General features: G+C 51.0%; 1 protein-coding gene across 2 annotated transcripts in view; it reads left to right on the forward strand.

Moving 5' to 3' along the window:
• Nucleotides 1-325: 325 nt before the first annotated feature.
• The window catches only part of stpg2 (sperm-tail PG-rich repeat containing 2), a 27,617-nt gene continuing 8,133 nt past the window's right edge, over nucleotides 326-19,809 (forward strand). Inside the window, exons 1-10 of one of the 2 annotated variants that reach the window (XM_084690498.1) lie at nucleotides 326-641; nucleotides 831-940; nucleotides 1,370-1,528; nucleotides 2,154-2,315; nucleotides 4,293-4,408; nucleotides 4,868-4,979; nucleotides 7,821-7,919; nucleotides 10,064-10,223; nucleotides 10,344-10,504; nucleotides 10,798-10,893. In XM_084690498.1, the coding sequence (XP_084546624.1) occupies nucleotides 536-641; nucleotides 831-940; nucleotides 1,370-1,528; nucleotides 2,154-2,315; nucleotides 4,293-4,408; nucleotides 4,868-4,979; nucleotides 7,821-7,919; nucleotides 10,064-10,223; nucleotides 10,344-10,504; nucleotides 10,798-10,893 (1,281 nt within the window). In that variant the 5' untranslated portion in view covers nucleotides 326-535. The remainder of the gene's footprint in view (nucleotides 642-830; nucleotides 941-1,369; nucleotides 1,529-2,153; nucleotides 2,316-4,292; nucleotides 4,409-4,867; nucleotides 4,980-7,820; nucleotides 7,920-10,063; nucleotides 10,224-10,343; nucleotides 10,505-10,797; nucleotides 10,894-19,809) is intronic. The other variant, XM_084690499.1, reaches the window with a different exon arrangement.

A 19,809-nucleotide genomic window follows, 5' to 3' on the forward strand; every position in this document is an offset into this window, starting at 1 on the left:
ACTCTTGTTGTAAACTCGGTCAACTCAAGGACGGTTTCTGGACTCTTTCTGGTGATAAATGTTAAGTTCTTCCCAATTAAATGATCTTTCCCAGATAATATAAACACCGGAGTTTCAATAATGACTTTTGGGTGAATAATCCTTTTCTTGTGCACGACCATCTTGTAACCATTAGATGGCAACCTTTCCCTACACAACGGGGCCACGGCCTTTTATTGCAATATTCTGCAATAAACCCAGGGCAATGATTATGTGCCAATAATATAAAGACAGTTTTCAGAAGTGTGTCATAACTGATAGACTACCGGTCTCTGGCTTATCCAAGGACCAGAACGTATACCTGCGTTCTGAATTCTAATTCTACGGATGTAACGCGACTCCACAGTCGCTTGTGTCCAAGCAACAGCGCACAAAAACATTAGCGGAGCGCAGCGTAAAGTTCTTGACTGAAGGAATTTATACCCAATCCGTTTCTTTTTAAAGTATGTAGCCGAGGAACAATTAGTGGCTTCACATATATGTTTCTCGAGCTAAAATGTATGGGCGCGCTCCTAGAGTAATCTACCTGCCGTTAGGTAGCACGTCACCTGCAGTGGGTCCAGGATCCTACGATGCGCATGAACAGAGACATAAAAAATCAGGTAGGCTATGAAAGATCATTTGGCTATCAGATTAACATGATATCCTGAATGCTGAATTTACGCAGAGGAATAGCTTACATCTCGGTCCACGTTTACCCATTGAGGTAAAATATAGGCATATTGCATCCTAGCTGATTGCTTATAAATAGATAATCAAATTAATGTGGAATCTTGGGTATCGCTTTGCAGATTGCTATGCCCCATTCCTGTCACTCTCTAACAGAGAGTCCATATTCACCAAGTCCGACAATGAAATATCATTGCCTGGACCTGGACAATATGACAGCCCCCATCCCAAAGTAAGTATCTGATCTTGTCAGACCCTATATGAAACGTTTGGCCTACACACACACACACACACACACACACACACACACACACACACACACACACACACACACACACACACACACACACACATGCCCTGGCTGGAGCCCCCCAAAAGTTTCATTAGCTCCCCCAAAACATTTTAATAATTTTTGTTTATTTTTTCTTTCATATTTTAAATCTATGTTTGTTAATTTATTTTCCTAAAACCCACTAGAGGACACTATTTATAAGGATATTTCCAAAAATGTATTCTGGGGGAACACGCCCTCAGACCCCCCTAGTTTTGCTGGGTCACAGGAAAAATAATAGGTTTTATCTAGGGCCTTAGCCCCCCCAAAAGTGGGAACCTAGATTCACCCCTGCACACACACACAAGTTATGAACTCAATGGTTTCCAGGGCAACGTCCTAGGTGGTCAGAGTCTTCAGAACCGCTCCAGGCGTTTTGAGGAGGTAGTGTCGGAGGTACCAGGCCCCGGTGCTTACGACGTCCTACCGCACCGCAGAAACCCCACTCGGGCCGAGAGCGTACCGCCAGGGGGGAGGAGCCAAAGGGAGGTAATATTTTTGTCCCATCCTGATTGGTTTATAACTTTGTTTTGAATGTATGTCTGTATGCTGGCGTTTATTTACCAGAGATGAGAAGTAACCAAGTACAAATACTATATAAAAATATATATAGATCTATATATATATAAAAATATTTGTGAATTTTTTTATTTGTAAAATGTTTTTGAAAGTTCCTCAGAAATATTTTTGAAATAAAGTTTCACAAATATTTTCGAAAAAAACGTTTGCAAAAGAGTTTGCATCATTGACGAGTACCTGATGGGGACTCTACTATAATAATAAATAATAATAATAATTCATACAGTACAGGACTCTACTGTACTTTGCTCTGCTTTACACAGTTTCTGGCTTCTCTGTTCTCCTCTTCCCTCTCCTTTTTTTGGGAAAACCATTTCAAAAAAAGTTTCGAAAGGTTGAAAACTTCTACTTGAGTGAAGGATGTGTGTACTTTTTCCATCTGTGCTATTTCCTCGTGCTGTGTGTGTCATCGTGCTGTGTGTGTCATCGTGCTGTGTGTGTCATCGTGCTGTGTGTGTCATCGTGCTGTGTGTGTCATCGTGCTGTGTGTGTCATCGTGCTGTGTGTGTCATCGTGCTGTGTGTGTATCCTCCAGGGTGTATGTAAGCGTCTGAAGTTTGTGGTGCAGCCCGACATCCCGTCCATCCCTGCCCCCGGCCAGGCTCTTGGGTACGAGGAGAACAGCCGGGGCCTGCTGTGCAGACACCCTGCCCCGCCCCAGGACCACACCCTAGGACCTGCCTTCTACACACCTGCGGTGGGAGAGAGGCACACACACACGCATACACACACACACACACACACACACATACACATATGCAAGCCCATGTACACATACACATACTCATGCATGTACTAACAACGTGCACATTTGTTATGTTACTTTGATTTATCGCAGAGCATGGTAATTTGACCACAAGTGTGTGTGTATATGCGCAAGTGCATATGCTTGTGTGTGTGTGTCCCTACTGTGTGTGTGTGTCCCTACTGTATGTGTGTGTGTGTGTCTACCGCGTGTGAGAGCAGGCTCCATTAGCAGCAGTGCATCTAATGCACCAGTGGCCCTCTTCATTTGCTCTGAATCTATTTCCATAGCTAATGACTGCAGCTCCACCACCGAAAAGCCACCAAGCACCTTGCTCATCCATTTTCCATGTCAACAAAGTGCCCCATTAGTAATTATTCGTCAAGTTGTATTACGATATTCACTTAGAATAATGCAGAGTGTGCCCGCCTGGGCTTCAATTAAGTCATCTTTCATCTGTTAATGACCAGAGGAGTCAACAGAGTCCTTGAGCAGTGAGAGGGGGTCCACACTCTCTCCCCCATGAGCTGCAGAGGGCTTAGTGATTTAAGGTCATCACGAGGACATCAATCCTTTCCTTTCTTCCTGCTCCTTTTCCCCCATCCTCTCGCTTTCTCTCTTTCTCTCACCCCCATCCTCTCGCTTTCTCTCTTTCTCTCACCCTCATCCTCTCGCTTTCTCTCTTTCTCTCACCCTCATCCTCTCGCTTTCTCTCTTTCGCTCACCCTCATCCTCTCTCATTCTCTCTTTCTCTCACCCTCATCCTCTCGCTTTCTCTCCCGCTCTCGCTCTCGCAGTTTTTTTCTTTCTTCGTCTCCCTCCCTCCATCTCTCTCTCTGTATATATGGGTCTTATATCTTCTGACAAGGATTTTTACCTCAGAGTTTATTGGGTCATGGAGTTAAGTAGCTGTCTGTCTGAAGGCTTTATTTCAAAGCTGCTGAATTGCTGATAAAGACCTCCACTGACCTTTAATCAGACCACAATGAATAAACAGTCTTAGTTTGAAATGAGTCTTTGTATCAACTTCTGCTCAATGTCAATCTTAAAATGTAGTTTAGTAGTTCAAATAAAGGCTTTGTTGTTGATGCCAGGCTTAGAATTTAATACAAAAAAAAATAAAAATGTTTTTGACTGTGATACAGAATAACTTTCAGCATGGTGTGAAGTACATAGCACATATTGTCGAGTAGTGTTGAATGCCCAAATACACTGGCACATAATTACCACTAGTATTTTTTTAATCAAATAATTTCACTATTGCCAGTCTCTAGACTTCCACCCTGGAAAGTGCTCTTAGAGAGACACACAACAGCTTGTGACCAGATTCAAGGTGGTCCCACTCAGACATGCTGATGGTGTGGTCACACATAAAACCACCTCCCCTTCTCTCCCTTCATGTCACGTTCGTTAGGCTAAAGGCCCCTGTGCCCAAATGCCAGGCAGTTACAGACGTTGTAAATACTAGATTGGATGAGATATGTCATGTCAGCTGAAATCTGGCATCTTGTGACATTTAGGGAAAATCTCCCTAATGCTGGTCATTAGAGAACCTGGCTAACAATGAGACGTGACAGGGAGACTTTCACCTTTCTCTCTTTCTCTCTTTCTTTCTCTCTTTCTTTCTCTCTTTCTTTCTCTCTTTCTTTCTCTCTTTCTTTCTCTCTTTCTTTCTCTCTTTCTTTCTCTCTTTCTCTCTTTCTTTCTCTCTTTCTCATGTCTGTCCTGCTGTGTCATCTTCCTACCTCCTGTCTGTTCACCTGTATTTCCACTGACTGATCTTCACTCTCCCCCCTCCTCCTTCTCTCTCTCTCTCTCTCTCTCTCTCTCTCTCTCTCTCTCTCTCTCTCTCTCTCTCTCTCTCCCTCCCTCCCTCCCTCCCTCCCTCCCTCCCTCCCTCCCTCCCTCCCTCCCTCCCTCCCTCCTCAGACAGACCACTGCACCTCGCAGCGCTACAAAGGCGTCCATTTTGGCCGCATGACGGGAAAGAGGATGGAGATGAGGGTCCTGCAAGGACCAGGACCAGGAGACTATGAACCCGAGAAGTACGTCTCTCTCTCTCTCTCTCTCTCTCTCTCTCTCTCTCTCTCTCTCTCACACACACACACACACACACACACTTGGGGCCATTAGAGCATGTGAGCTGGTTGACATGGTTTATGTGATGACTTTGTGCTGACGGTGCTACTGGGGGAGGCTGAGCTGGGATCCAGTAAGCACTTCTGAAGAGGGTGGGCATGTTCCCAGAGGAGTTATCTGAGAAGGAACAACAGCTCAATAGAAGGGAGGGCCCCCTCTTCCTCCAACCATCACTCCCCCCACTCTGCTCAATTGGACCCACACACACAGACACACACACACACACACACACACACACACACACACACAGTGTGTAGGTAACTGACAGGAGTGGAAGGTAGAGCTCTCCGGAACTGTCCGTAAAGCGGGGCGGAGCCCCCCCACTGACCTGCTGACTCGCACTTCCTGTCTGGCCCGTCTCCCAGGGAGACCACGGTGGAGTACGAGCACGTAAACATGAGGAGGGAGCAGCACAGGCGGGCGGAGCTAGTGATCCCTCGCTACCACGACATCCTGCCCCTGCAGGAGGAGAAGAGGGTGGGTGCTGTCTGTCTGTCTGTCTCTGTCTGTCTGTCTGTTTGTCTCTGTCTGTCTCTGTCTCTGTCTCTGTCTCTGTCTCTGTCTGTCTGTCTCTGTCTCTGTCTCTGTCTCTGTCTCTCTGTCTCTCTCTGTCTCTCTCTCTCTATTTTTGTCTCTCTCTCTCTCCCTATCTCTCTCTCTCTCTCTCTCTCTCTCTCTGTATTAGTTCCGGGGTCAACCATAAGAGGGCAGTAAAGTGTAACATATGATCTGGAAGGTGCCATAATCGCTTCTCATAGAAGAGTCAGAGTCCTTTGAGCCTGGAAGAAGAGCATATGGCCAGTCAGCCTGACTTGGGTGTCCCAGGATGTGTGTGTTAATGTGTGTGTTAGTGTGTGTGTGTTAGTGTGTGTGGAGTGTGTGTGGAGTGTGTGTGTGTTAGTGTGTGTGTGAACTGTATGTGTGGAGTGTGTGTGTGTTAGTGTGCGGTTTTGTCCCCTGCTGTGAATCCACCTATCGTGGACAGGACTGCCATCCGTCATCATTAGCTTGAGGCCTGATACACACACACACACACACACATATGGACTCCCCTCAGAGGACATGCTACACTAACTTTACTCCCCCCAGCAGAACACACCCATCTTTGGTCAGTATGTCCACTCTGCCGTGGAGGAGGGGAGGAGGAGGAGAGGGAGGGGAGGAAGAGGAGAGGGAGGGGAGGAAGAGGAGAGGGAGGGGAGGAGGAGGAGAGGGAGGGGAGGAAGAGGAGAGGGAGGGGAGGAGGAGGAGAGGGAGGGGACGGGGAGGAGAGGGAGGGGAGGAGGAGGAGAGGGAGGGGAGGAAGAGGAGAGGAAAGGGAGGAGGAGGAGAGGGAGGGGACGGGGAGGAGAGGGAGGGGAGGAGGAGGAGAGGGAGGGGAGGAAGAGGAGAGGGAGGGGAGGAGGAGGAGAGGGAGGGGACGGGGAGGAGAGGGAGGGGAGGAGGGGGAGGGGGAGGGGAGGGGAGGGGAGGGGAGGGGAGGGGAGGGGAGGGGAGGGGAGGGGAGGGGAGGAGAGGGAGGGGAAGGGGAGGGGAGGAGAGGGAGGGGAGGAGGAGGAGAGGGAGGGGAGGGGGAGGAGAGGGAGGGGAGGAGGAGGAGAGGGAGCGGGAGGAGAGGGGAGGTGGAGGAGAGGGAGGGGAAGGGGAGGAGAGGGGAGGAGGAGAGGGAGCGGAGGGGGAGGAGAGGGAGGGGAGGGGGAGGAGAGGGGAGGAGGAGAGGGAGCGGAGGGGGAGGAGAGGGAGGGGAGGAGGAGGAGAGGGAGGAAAAGAAGGGAGGGGGAGGAGAGGGGAGGAGGAGAGGGAGCGGAGGGGGAGGAGAGGGAGGGGAGGAGGAGGAGAGGGAGGAAAAGAAGGGAGTGGAAGGAATTGGGAAGATGAGGGAGGAGGGGGAGAGTGGAATTATGAGGAAGGGAGTAGAAAAAAGAGACTGTGTTGTTGCTCCACTGTGCGTCTGCCCCCTGCAGGACAGGACAGAGGACTGCAGCTTGTCAGGGTCAAAGTAGCCCTGGCACAATAGGACTGCTGTTGAGAGCAGGGAGAGAGGAAGGTTGTGTTGGCAGAGGGGAATGGAAACTAGGCATGGAGGGATGGCAGAGACAGAGAGTGTGTGTGTGTACAGTATGTGTGTGTATCTGTGTGTGTGTGTGTGTGTGTGTGTTTAGGCAGTGTGTGTACGGTGTAATGTAGGTAATGACAACCTTGGTCTGGCCTCTAAGTTGGGTTATAAACAGAACCAGAAGTGGCCTAACCCAGACAGGACACCAGACACAGCCATCCCTCAACGCTCCTAATGACTTTCCCATGTGTGTGTGGGGTTGTGTGTGTGGGGTTGTGTGTGTGGGGTTGTGTGTGTGGGGTTGTGTGTGTGGGGTTGTGTGTGTGGGGTTGTGTGTGTGTGGGGTTGTGTGTGTGGGGTTGTGTGTGTGTGGTTGTGTGTGGGTGTGTTTAGGTGTGTGGTGTGTGAGAAAACGCGCAACGAGTGTGTTTTACACCAGTGCATAAAGGTCCAGGTGCCGCCTGTGAGTGTGTGTGTGTGTGCTTTTATTGCTAAGTGTTATTGTGTCCACCATTCTCTGTGTGTGTGTGTGTGTGTTAAGCCTCCACACCATCAGTCTCATTGACAGTAATGGTCCATACATCAAGCAGCCATACTGTACGTAGAGTCTACAGCATGCAGCTTGTCGTATAGAGACTGGAGCTGTACCAGAGACACACACAGAGGGAGAGGAGGAGAGGGAGGAAGAGGGGGAGGAGGGGGAGAGGGAGGAGGGAGAGGAGGAGAGGGAGGAAGAGGGGGAAGAAGGTGGAGGAGGAGAAGACAGAAACAAACAAAAAATAATGTACTTCCACTTCCTGGCCCAGCCTGTAGGGTCATAATTAACTACAGTAGGTAGTTTTACCCCTCCCTCCCTCCCTCCCTCCCTCCCTCCCTCCCTCCCTCCCTCCCTCCCTCCCTCCCTCCCTCCCTCCCTCCCTCCCTCCCTCCCTCCCTCCCTCCCTCCCTCCCTCCCTCCCTCCCTCCCTCCCTCCCTCCCTCCCTCCCTCCCTCCCTCCCTCCCTCCCTCTGTCTCCATCTGTTTCTGCAGCAGCCGTTCATCTTCATGATAGTCTTCATCTTCCTTCCTCCCTCGCTCCTCTCACCTCTGAGACTTGGCTGGCCTCGCTGTTGTGTGTGTATGGGTGTGTGTGTCTGGGTTTAGAGAGACCAAGTGGGTGAGAGACAGAGAGAAAGGGAGAGAGAAAGAGAGAGAGAGAGAGTTGACTTCCTGTCTGTGAGGAGAGCTCTCTCCTGATGTTCGAGGTGTCTCCTCTCTGCAGGGGGTCCCAGGGCCAGGCCAGTACCACATCAAGAGCCAGTTTGAGAAGACCTCCAGCCCCTACACTACCTCCGGCCCGCCCTTCCTCTCCCAGGCCCAGGTACACACACACACACACACACACACACACACACACACACACACACACACACAGGTAAGCAGATGCTGGGGTGGAGCTGATCTGCAGGACATCTGGAGATCATTCTCTCGTGTTTTACTTGAAGGACAATTCACACTCAGTATGACTGAGTTGAGACAAACAAATCGTGTTCTAGAAGATAGGCAAAGTTCTCCAGTGATCCTTCTAACTCCTAGAGCCTTCATGATGTTCCTGGGGAGGGTTCCTGGGGAGGGTTCCTGGGGAGGGTTCCTGGGTTCAACGCCTGCCTGAGTCCTGTTCCAAACCCGCTCCAGGTTTTCAGAGTCTTAATGCAGACAGACAGAACTGCCGTGTGTTTAATTGATGCGTGGTGAGTTTCTGAAGGAGAGCGTTGTGTTACATCATCATCAGAGAGGACCTCACTTCCTCCGCAGCCCCATGCTGAGAACTTCTGAGACATCTCACAGATGTCTTTATTAAAAGTAATCTGCCTCCATTAAAATACACACACAGGCTGTACAAGCACACAACTACTCCCCGTACACAGGCGCACACACACACGTTCATATGAACGCACACACATACTCAGAAACAGGTGCGAGCACACACACACACACAGAGCGAAGGTATCTCACAGGGCGAGGTCGGGATTGGCGGATGTGTCTCTTCAGGGACCGGAGATATAGTGTGTGTGTATGTGTGTGTGTGTGTGTGTGTCACGTCGGGTTTTGACCTGGTTTCTCTGGACCCACGCTGAGCGACCCTGTGAAGTCTGTGTGTGTGTATGTGTGTGTGTATGTGTGTGTGTATGTGTGTGTGTATGTGTGTGTGTAGCAACTCTCTTTGAGGATCACCCATCTGACTCTCCAAGACACTCTGGAGGGGAGGTGCAACTGGAATCTCCCCCTCCCCTCCCCTCCCCTCCCCTCCCCTCCCCTCCCCTCCCCTCCCCTCCCCTCCCCTCCCCTCCCCTCCCCTCCCCTCCCCTCCCCTCCCCTCCCCTCCCCTCCCCTCCCCTTCAGTCTGTCCAACATGAGTTAAAGTAGAAAACACCACTTTAATACATCTTGCCCCCCCCCCTCAGCCCCCTGTTACAGCTCTATAATTCAGCAAGGCATTACTAATACAAGCACACACTACTAGACTCTACATCATTCATCCCCTTCTAACCATCTGCCGTTGTATACAAATGGAACTTACAAAATCGATTGTCGGGGTATGGGAGAGAGGAAAAAATACTTTCTTACGGACAGCTCGAACCTTGACTTTTGTTAATGTGCGTGTGCGCGTGCCCCTGTGTGTGTGTGTGTGTGTGAGCTGAAGGAGATGCTTGTCCTTGAAGTGTGTGAAGACCCTGTGTTCTCCAGGGTTCTCTCGCTATGTTGTATTTCTCATTGAGACTTAATGCAGCCGGTAGCCTACAGAGAGGGTGTGTGTGTGTGTCTGAGAGAGAGATGCAGGGAGTGCACACACCCTGGGTCTGACCCTCGTATCCACTGACGTGTCTCCAAACACCCATCCTGGATGTGCTTCAGGGCTTGACCTCACCTCCAGCTGGTCAAAGCCTCACTCTGGCTGGTCAGAGCCTCACTCTGGCTGGTCAGAGCCTCACTCTGGCTGGTCAAAGCCTCACTCTGGCTGGTCAAAGCCTCAGTCTGGCTGGTCAAAGCCTCACTCTGGCTGGTCAGAGCCTCACTCTGGCTGGTCAAAGCCTCACTCTGGCTGGTCAGAGCCTCACTCTGGCTGGTCAAAGCCTCACTCTGGCTGGTCAAAGCCTCAGTCTGGCTGGTCAGAGCCTCACTCTGGCTGGTCAGAGCCTCACTCTGGCTGGTCAAAGCCTCACTCTGGCTGGTCAAAGCCTCAGTCTGGCTGGTCAAAGCCTCACTCTGGCTGGTCAAAGCCTCACTCGGGCTGGGTGTCCCTGCGTCAGCCAGGGACAGGAAGTGGTGTCATTAGCAGCTATCCTGACTGACTGTGAAGAGTTTGTTGTTTGCGACAGGAACGTTTCTCTGTACTGTCCTATCCCATGTCATGTACAGACCATACTAACCTGAACCTTAGCACAACCTCAAACCTTAGCCTAGACCTAACTCAGATTGTAACCCTGACCCCTGACCCCTGACCCCTGACCCTCTTGTCCCCAGAGGTTCAGCCCGGTGAAAGAGAGGGCGCCCCCTGTGGGAGTGTACGACGACCCGCGCAGCGCCCTGGAGCTGCTGAGGAAGACCACAGGGATGAAGAAGAGCCCCTTCGGTCTCACCGCCGTACGCTTCTCCCCCGGCAACCGCAGAGACGACTCACCTGGTCAGCACACAGGGAGGAGGGAGGGGGGAGGGAGGGAGGGGGGGAGGGAGGGAGGGGGGAGGGAGGGGGGAGGGGCTAACCCTAACCAGTGTTTAGGCTGACAGGCTTTGACGTCTCCAGGCCCAGGATCGTATAACGTGTTTGCGTACGGTCTGGCCCGGGACAGCCTCCGCAGGGCCTGCCTGGACAGCAGCAGGAAGGGAGCCTTCGGCTCTGTGGCACAACGCAGTCCCCTCTTCCACATCAGGCACGAGGACCAGCCTGGGCCTGGCCAGTACAAGGTAAGGTCAGCACACAGGAACTGTGTGTGTGAGGGGGTGGAGGGGTGTGGAGGTGTGTGTGTGTGTGTGTGTGTGGAGGTGTGTGTGTGTGTGGAGGTGGAGGGGTGTGTGTGTATGTCTGTGTGTATGTGAGATGAATGTGAGAAAGATTAAAAGATAGGGAGAGAGACAATAGGGAGGGAGTTTGAGAGAAAAATCTCAGATACCATCCTTTAGACTGTTAATGGGATTTTTTGGTGTTAAATGATGCGTGTGTGTGCGTGTCTGTGTGTGTGTGTGTGTGTGTGAGAGAGCAGGTGGAGGAGAAGACAGAGGAGGTCTACAAGAAGCAACACACTGCTGTGTTTAAGTCTCTGACTGAACGACTTACCCTGCCACTGCTGGCTAAAGTAAGACACACACACACCCACACCCACACACACAGGCGTGACACCACCTCTCCACCATATTGATGACTTCTAGAGCTTCATAAAACAGGCACGTATAATGAATCCCTCCTTCCTCCTGGCCAGTTAGCTGGCTTATTCATCGCCTCTAACTGCCGGTAAACGTTGTGGTGCCGGTAGGGGGGTTGAGGGGGCCCGGTAAAATATACCTGTACCGGGGGGAGGAGGAGGGGGGCAGGGTGGTGATGGGGAGGAGGAGGGGGGCAGGGTGGTGATGGGGAGGAGGAGGGGGGCAGGGTGGTGATGGGGAGGAGGAGGGGGGCAGGGTGGTGATGGGGAGGGGGAATGAAGTAAGGGGCATTATTTAGTTCAAGATGGCGGCTAATGGAGCATAATGTAACTGCTAAGGGAAGGTGTGTATGTCTGTGTGTCTGTGTGTGTGTCTGTGTGTCTGTGTGGGTGTGTCTGTATGTGTGTGTGTTTGTTTGTGTTTGTGTGTGTGTGGGGGAGGGGGAGGGGTTGCAACTGAAGTTGTTCTAATGCAGATCTGACAGACACCTGACGAGGTAGAGATCTGGGACACCCTCTCTCTCCCTCCTTCCCTTCTTCTTCATCCTCTCCCTCTCTCTTTTCTCTCATGTATTCCCTCCCTCCTGCTTCCTCCTGCTCCCTCCTGCTCCCTCCTGCTCCCTCCTGCTTCCTCCCTCCCTCCCTCCTGCTCCCTCCTGCCGCCTCCTGCTCCCTCCTGCTCCCTCCTGCTTCCTCCTGCTTCCTCCTGCTCTCTCCTGCTCTCTCCTGCTCCCTCCTGCTCCCTCCTGCTCCCCCCTGCTCCCTCCTGCCCCCTCCTGCCCCCTCCTGCCCCCTCCTGCTCCCCCCTGCCCCCTCCTGCTCCCTCCTGCCGCCTCCTGCTCCCTCCTGCTCCCTCCGGCTTCCTCCTGCTCCCTCCTGCTCCCTCCTGCTCCCCCCTGCCCCCTCCTGCTCCCTCCTGCCGCATCCTGCTCCCTGTCCCTGGTGAGGAGGGAGATGTGAGAGAGCTGTAATATCTCCCCGCTGCTTCTCCTTCAAGCTCCGTTAATGAAACTCCCCGTGACGCCAGTGCCTGCTGCTAGCTTCCCTCCCACCGCCACGCACGTTAAAAGGCTCTAATCAACCAATCAGTGTTCTCACAGTCAGACGGACCAATCGCGAGCGGGAGGTGACGGAATGGAGGGAGGAGAGCGAGAAAAAAGAGAGAGAGCGAGAGAGTGTGGTGTTTTAATATTCTTCAGGGTTTCTTGGTCTCTTCACAGTCTCTGCTCTCCTTTGTAATCCTCCAAACACCAAAGAGGTCGTCGGAGGTTTGAACGATGCGTTTGGCTGCTCACTTCAGCAGAGGGACGGTGGTGTGTGTGCGTGATACATCACAGACACCGACACGGCGTTTAAACGTCCTCGTTTTCCTCTGGTGACGTTCAGAGGGAGGAGGTGGCTTCTCGTCACATCTCTCTGTGTGCGACTGGTGGTGTCCTGCAAGGCCTTCCACATGTTGGAGTCTGACTGGATGAAACGCAGTGCCTGTCATGAGACGCGCACACACACACAACACATACACTGTACTTACACAGCACACACACAGCACACACAGGGTACACACAGGGTACACACACACACAGATGAATGGAGCGAGTCCTGTCTGTAGATAATAGAAACGACCTCGCAGAATGTAGAGGTTATGAAACAGCCTGTGGCATTCTGGGATTGGGCGGAATCTAATTTGGAGAGATGTTTGCCCTTGGCCAGGAAATCTTTTCCCATATAGATCAGTAAAATGATATCTGTCGTACACAGAGATGAAGGCTGGGAAAGGAAGCAGAAAATCACAATCCAACAAACCCAGGTTTGGACTGGAGCTTTTGTGTATCTTGACACCGGTAGTTCGATTTGATGAGTCACTCTCTCTGTTCGACGGACCAGAAGAACTATTATCTTGTCACGGTAGAACCTGTTCTTTGTGAAAAGGGTTTTAGATGGAACTTTGTCTGTGCCTGGTCCACCTACAACCCTTGATGCTTTTCCAAGATGTTTTCACAAGTCTCTTCAGGTTTTGGACATTGGAAAAAGCTTTTATTGTTGACGGCACACTCCTGTACTCAGATAAGGTGAGGACTGTGTGGTGTATGGCGCTATCCGCCCGGCCTAGTCAAGGTGAAGTACTGTTATTTCTGGAGATGACAGCCGATGTGAAGAAAAAAAAAAAAGATTTGTCCCTTCACAGTTCTTCGATTGTGTCGTTATCTATTCAATTAGCGTATGATGATTAGCAGGCTTGCTAAACACACGCCTATCGACCGACAGTTACATTGATTTAATCACCTCTCTCTCTGTGCAGAGAGGCTGAACGAAAGAAGGGGGGAGAGGGGGGGGGGGAGAGACCGGAAAAGAAGCACAGAAAGAAGGGGAGAGAGGGGGGGAGAGACTGAACAGAAAGAAGGGGAGAGAGGGGGGAGAGACTGAACAGAAAGAAGGAAAGAAAGATAGATTGGCAACTGGAGTGTGATCCTTAACCCAGACCTGGTTATAACCCTAACCCAGACCTGGTTATAACCCTAACCCAGACCTGGTTATAACCCTAACCCAGACCTGGTTATAACCCTAACCCAGACCTGGTTATAACCCTAACCCAGACCTGGTTATAACCCTAACCCAGACCTGGTTATAACCCTAACCCAGACCTGGTTATAACCCTAACCCAGACCTGGTTATAACCCTAACCCAGACCTGGTTATAACCCTAACCCAGACCTGGTTATAACCCTAACCCAGACCTGGTTATAACCCTAACCCAGACCTGGTTATAACCCTAACCCAGACCTGGTTATAACCCTAACCCAGACCTGGTTATAACCCTAACCCAGACCTGGTTATAACCCTAACCCAGACCTGGTTATAACCCTAACCCAGACCTGGTTATAACCCTAACCCTAACCCTAACCTGGTTATAACCCTAACCCTAACCCAGACCTGGTTATAACCCTAACCCAGACCTGGTTATAACCCTAACCCAGACCTGGTTATAACCCTAACCCAGACCTGGTTATAACCCTAACCCAGACCTGGTTATAACCCTAACCCAGACCTGGTTATAACCCTAACCCTAACCCTAACCTGGTTATAACCCTAACCCAGACCTGGTTATAACCCTAACCCAGACCTGGTTATAACCCTAACCCAGACCTGGTTATAACCCTAACCCAGACCTGGTTATAACCCTAACCCTAACCCAGACCTGGTTATAACCCTAACCCAGACCTGGTTATAACCCTAACCCAGACCTGGTTATAACCCTAACCCAGACCTGGTTATAACCCTAACCCAGACCTGGTTATAACCCTAACCCAGACCTGGTTATAACCCTAACCCAGACCTGGTTATAACCCTAACCCAGACCTGGTTATAACCCTAACCCAGACCTGGTTATAACCCTAACCCTAACCCAGACCTGGTTATAACCCTAACCCAGACCTGGTTATAACCCTAACCCTAACCCAGACCTGGTTATAACCCTAACCCAGACCTGGTTATAACCCTAACCCAGACCTGGTTATAACCCTAACCCAGACCTGGTTATAACCCTAACCCAGACCTGGTTATAACCCTAACCCAGACCTGGTTATAACCCTAACCCTAACCCAGACCTGGTTATAACCCTAACCCAGACCTGGTTATAACCCTAACCCAGACCTGGTTATAACCCTAACCCAGACCTGGTTATAACCCTAACCCAGACCTGGTTATAACCCTAACCCTAACCCTAACCTGGTTATAACCCTAACCCTAACCCAGACCTGGTTATAACCCTAACCCAGACCTGGTTATAACCCTAACCCAGACCTGGTTATAACCCTAACCCAGACCTGGTTATAACCCTAACCCTAACCCTAACCTGGTTATAACCCTAACCCAGACCTGGTTATAACCCTAACCCAGACCTGGTTATAACCCTAACCCAGACCTGGTTATAACCCTAACCCAGACCTGGTTATAACCCTAACCCTAACCCAGACCTGGTTATAACCCTAACCCAGACCTGGTTATAACCCTAACCCTAACCCAGACCTGGTTATAACCCTAACCCAGACCTGGTTATAACCCTAACCCAGACCTGGTTATAACCCTAACCCAGACCTGGTTATAACCCTAACCCAGACCTGGTTATAACCCTAACCCAGACCTGGTTATAACCCTAACCCTAACCCAGACCTGGTTATAACCCTAACCCAGACCTGGTTATAACCCTAACCCAGACCTGGTTATAACCCTAACCCAGACCTGGTTATAACCCTAACCCTAACCCTAACCTGGTTATAACCCTAACCCTAACCCAGACCTGGTTATAACCCTAACCCAGACCTGGTTATAACCCTAACCCAGACCTGGTTATAACCCTAACCCAGACCTGGTTATAACCCTAACCCTAACCCTAACCTGGTTATAACCCTAACCCTAACCCAGACCTGGTTATAACCCTAACCCAGACCTGGTTATAACCCTAACCCTAACCTGGTTATAACCCTAACCCTAACCCAGACCTGGTTATAACCCTAACCCAGACCTGGTTATAACCCTAACCCAGACCTGGTTATAACCCTAACCCAGACCTGGTTATAACCCTAACCCTAACCTGGTTATAACCCTAACCCTAACCTGGTTATAACCCTAACCCTAACCCAGACCTGGTTATAACCCTAACCCAGACCTGGTTATAACCCTAACCCTAACCCAGACCTGGTTATAACCCTAACCCAGACCTGGTTATAACCCTAACCCTAACCCAGACCTGGTTATAACCCTAACCCAGACCTGGTTATAACCCTAACCCTAACCCAGACCTGGTTATAACCCTAACCCTAACCCAGACCTGGTTATAACCCTAACCCTAACCCAGACCTGGTTATAACCCTAACCCTAACCCAGACCTGGTTATAACCCTAACCCTAACCCAGACCTGGTTATAACCCTAACCCTAACCCAGACCTGGTTATAACCCTAACCCTAACCCTAACCCTAACCTGGTTATAACCCTAACCCTAACCCAGACCTGGTTATAACCCTAACCCTAACCCAGACCTGGTTATCATAACCAGGTGTGTGTTTTGGTGTGTGTGTGTTTCTTTGTGTGTGTGTGTTGGTGTGTGTGTGTGTTGATGTGTGTGTGTTGGTGTGTGTGTGTGTGTTACAGACAGGAGAAGGAAGCTATGGATCGGTATGAGAGGGAAGAAAGGAGGAGAGGGTAGAGGAAGTGAGGGAGGGGAGTGAGGGAGGGCAGGAGGAGTGAGGTAAGGATGCAGAGGCTGATGTAGGGATGGAGAGAGAGAGAGAGAGAGAGAGAGAGAGAGAGGAGAGGAGAGGAGAGAGGGAGATAGAGAGAGAGGGAGAGAGAGAGAGAGAGAGAGAGGGATAGGGAGAGAGGAGGAGAGCAGAGGTGGCAGTGACATCCGTGTCCGGGGGCAGCAGGGGGCGGCAGGGGGGGTGGGTATCGACTGGTGTGTCTGACGCGTGGCCTGGCTTGGCCCAGCATGGAATGGTTCTAATAATGTTCTTATCGACCTCAGACCCCTGCTGTCCTGACACTGTGAGACCCCTGAAGGAGGGGGAGAGGAGGAGAGGGGGAGAGGGGGAGAGGGGGAGAGGGGGAGAGCGGGAGAGGGGGAGAGGGGGAGAGGGGGAGAGGGGAGAGGGGGAGAGCGGGAGAGGAGGAGAGGAGGGAGGAGGAGGGAGGAGGGAGGAGGGAGAGGGGGGAGGAGGGAGAGGGGGAGAGGGAGAGGGGGAGAGGGAGAGGAGGGAGACAAGGAAGGAGGAGGGAGGAGGAGAGGGGGAGAGGAGGGAGGAGGGAGAGGGAGAGGAGGGGAGGAGGGAGGAGGAGAGAAGGAGAGGAGGGAGGGGGAGAGGAGGGAGGGGGAGGGAGAGGAGGGAGAGGAGGGAGAGGGAGAGGAGGGAGAGGAGGAGAGGAGGGAGATGGTGGGGGGTAGAGAGGGAGAGAGGAAGGAGAGAAAGCTTTAACCCTTGTGAGACTCAATCAAACCTCGGATGAAGATATTTAATTAGGTTTGCGACATCACTGACCAACCCTCTATTCTCTCCTCCTAGTTTTCTCTGTAATCCTTATATAACTGGCCCGTAACTATACAGCCGGCTCCTCGGCAACCATACACCCCATAATATGAAGTGTCCCAGGTCTGCTAATGAATGCGGGGATCAGGGCGAGCGAGACCAGGGTTGCCAGATAATCAGCCAGGCTGGTCTGGACTGCTAACAACACAAGTTATAGTGTGTTAAGCACACACACAAACACACATGTACACAAAAATATACACACACACACGTACACACACACACACACACAGATACCGGCAAAGAAACTCTGTAGGAAATTCTTCTAATGAGAGTGGTGGGGGAGAGGGGAGAGGAAGAAAAGGAGAGAAAGAGAGAAGTAGAGAGAGAGGAGAGAGAGAGAGAGAGAGAGAGAGAGAGAGACCTATTACAGGTCCTGGTGACAGAGAGCAGACAGGGTTGTTAGTGTGGAATGTTCTGTGAGGATGATCAGAACCGAGCGCAGAGGAACAGCAGAAGCTCCGCCCCTCTCAGACTCACATCATCTGCCTGTGCTCCTCTCCATTCAGCGGCTGCTCAGGAACACAGTTTGGTTATGGAAATGGCTGGAAGAAACTCACATTATTGCTACTCTCTTTCTTCTCTCTCTCTTGCTCTCTCTGTCTCCATCTTTCCTTCTCTCTCTCTTTGTCTCCATCTTTACTTCTCTCTCTCTCTGTCTCCATCTTTCCTTCTCTCTCTCTGTCTCCATCTTTCCTTCTCTCTCTGCTCGTGATATCACAGCACATGCATTTTCCTGTTTCAAGACGAGAATAGTGTTGAGTGTTGAGAGAGATAGACTCAAGTTCAGAGAGACACACTCAGGTTCAGAGAGACAGACTCAGGTTCAGAGAGTCACAAGAAGGCTTGTCACTGCTGCGCATCGTCACTGTGTGCGCCTATCTGGAAAATACGGTTTGAATCGACCCGAATTTCATCAGCATGCGAATGCACAGTAGGGGGTAGATGCCAGGCGTTGTGTCACTGTGTCGTTGTGTCACTGTGTCGTTGTGCGGTTGTGACAGTAACCGAGGCGACAGCAGATGGAGCTTAGAATCAGTAAACCGATTCACTTGTCGGGATTGGATTAGCCAAATGTCAGAAACGCCCAATCGAGTCCCTCACTCTGAGGTGTGGTTCTGTGAGGGAGAGGGCTTCCCAGGGTCGCTGGCTTCAGAGATAGATACTTCCATCCTCGACCAAAACTAAAAGTTCTCTCTCTCCCTGCTCTCCTCCCTCTCTCCCCCTCTCCTCTCTCCTCCCTCTCTCTTTCCTCTGCTCTTACCCTCCATCTGGAGTCAGTACACATGTGTCTGCCAGCTGTGTGTGTTTGACCTGCAGCTGTGTGTGTGTGTGTGTTTGCTTGGATGCTAGCCTGTGTATCTCCATGCATGTGTGTTCATGTTTACGTGCTTCATGTGTGTGTGTGTGTGTGTGTGTGTGTGTGTGTGCATGGGCAGCAGCTGTGTGTGTGCTCGGACAGCTGTGGACTAGCAGGTGATGCTGCTGTGCTGGGGGGATGGAACCATGCTGGAGCCAGGAAGAGGGACTGGTGGTGGAGGAGCATGCCCAGGATGGTGTGAGGAGGCTGGGTGTTTACACAGCCCAGTGCCCTGGAGCCCTGGAGCTCTGGAGCCAGCTGTGGGGCTGTGATGAAACCGAGGCCAGCTCTGCCAAGCACCACAGACTGCTCTGTTAGCTCTGGACACTCACTACCAGATGAGACCGGGAGAGAGGGGGAGAGAGGGGGAAGGGGAGCGAGAGGGGGGAGAGACTGTGAGAAGGAGAGGGGAAGAGAGTGAGGGGTAGGAGAAAGCGAGAGAAGAGAAGAAAGAAAGAAAGAAAGAAAGAAAGAAAGAAAGAAAGAAAGAAAGAAAGAAAGAGGGAAAGACTAAGAAAAGAGTGAGTGAGAGTAAACCAAGGGAGGTTGATGAAAATGAGAAACAAAGAAAGAAGGAGAGAGTGAGCAGGAAGAAGGGGGATGACGATGATAAAAGATGAGGAGGTAGAGACGACAGAGAGAGAGAGAGAGAGAGAGAGACGAGAGAGAGAGAGAGAGAGAGAGAGAGAGAGAGAGAGAGAGAGAGAGAGAGAGAGAGAGAGAGAGAGAGAGAGAGAGAGAGAGAGAGAGAGAGAGAGAGAGAGAGAGAGAGAGAGAGAGAGAGAGAGAGAGAGAAGAGAGAGAGAGGGAGAGAGAGGATGGGTAAAAAGGGAATGAAGATTGAGAGGGATGGAATGGGACTCGAGTCTGTCAAGTCGAGAGATTAATAGCTCTCCGGGGAAGGAAGGAGAGAGGAGTGATAGAGAGAAGGAACACAAATAAAAATGAGTGAGATGGACGTGGGGATGGAGAGAGTTGAGATGGATATATGATTTAGTAAGAAAGTATATGGAGATATGTAGAGAGGGAGAGAGAGATAAATAGAGAGAGAAAGGGAGGGGTATTTTAGAGAACTGCCTGTCATTAGAGTGTGTCTATAAAACCTGAATAGCGCCATAATGCTGATCCCCTCCTTTAAGATATCTCTAAAGGTTTATGGTTCCCACTACTACCTCATTAAGACTTATGAGTCTCTCTCCCCTCCTTTCCTTTCCTCTCCTCTCCCCTCCTCACTCCTCTTCTCCTCTCTCCTCCTCTCTCCTCCGTAAGGACTAGTATTCTCCAGTTTGCTGAGTGTGCACACAGGTTCTGTGAGAGCCAGGGTCTAAATACAGAGCAGTATTTATAGCACTGTGTGAAATATGGAGCCGGGCCGGGATTTGATCTGAAAATAACTTCCTCCTTGTTTCA

The sequence above is a fragment of the Hypomesus nipponensis genome, chromosome 24 (genome assembly GCF_054491055.1).
Source record: "Hypomesus nipponensis isolate SF chromosome 24, ASM5449105v1, whole genome shotgun sequence".
NCBI classification, from domain to species: domain Eukaryota; kingdom Metazoa; phylum Chordata; class Actinopteri; order Osmeriformes; family Osmeridae; genus Hypomesus; species Hypomesus nipponensis.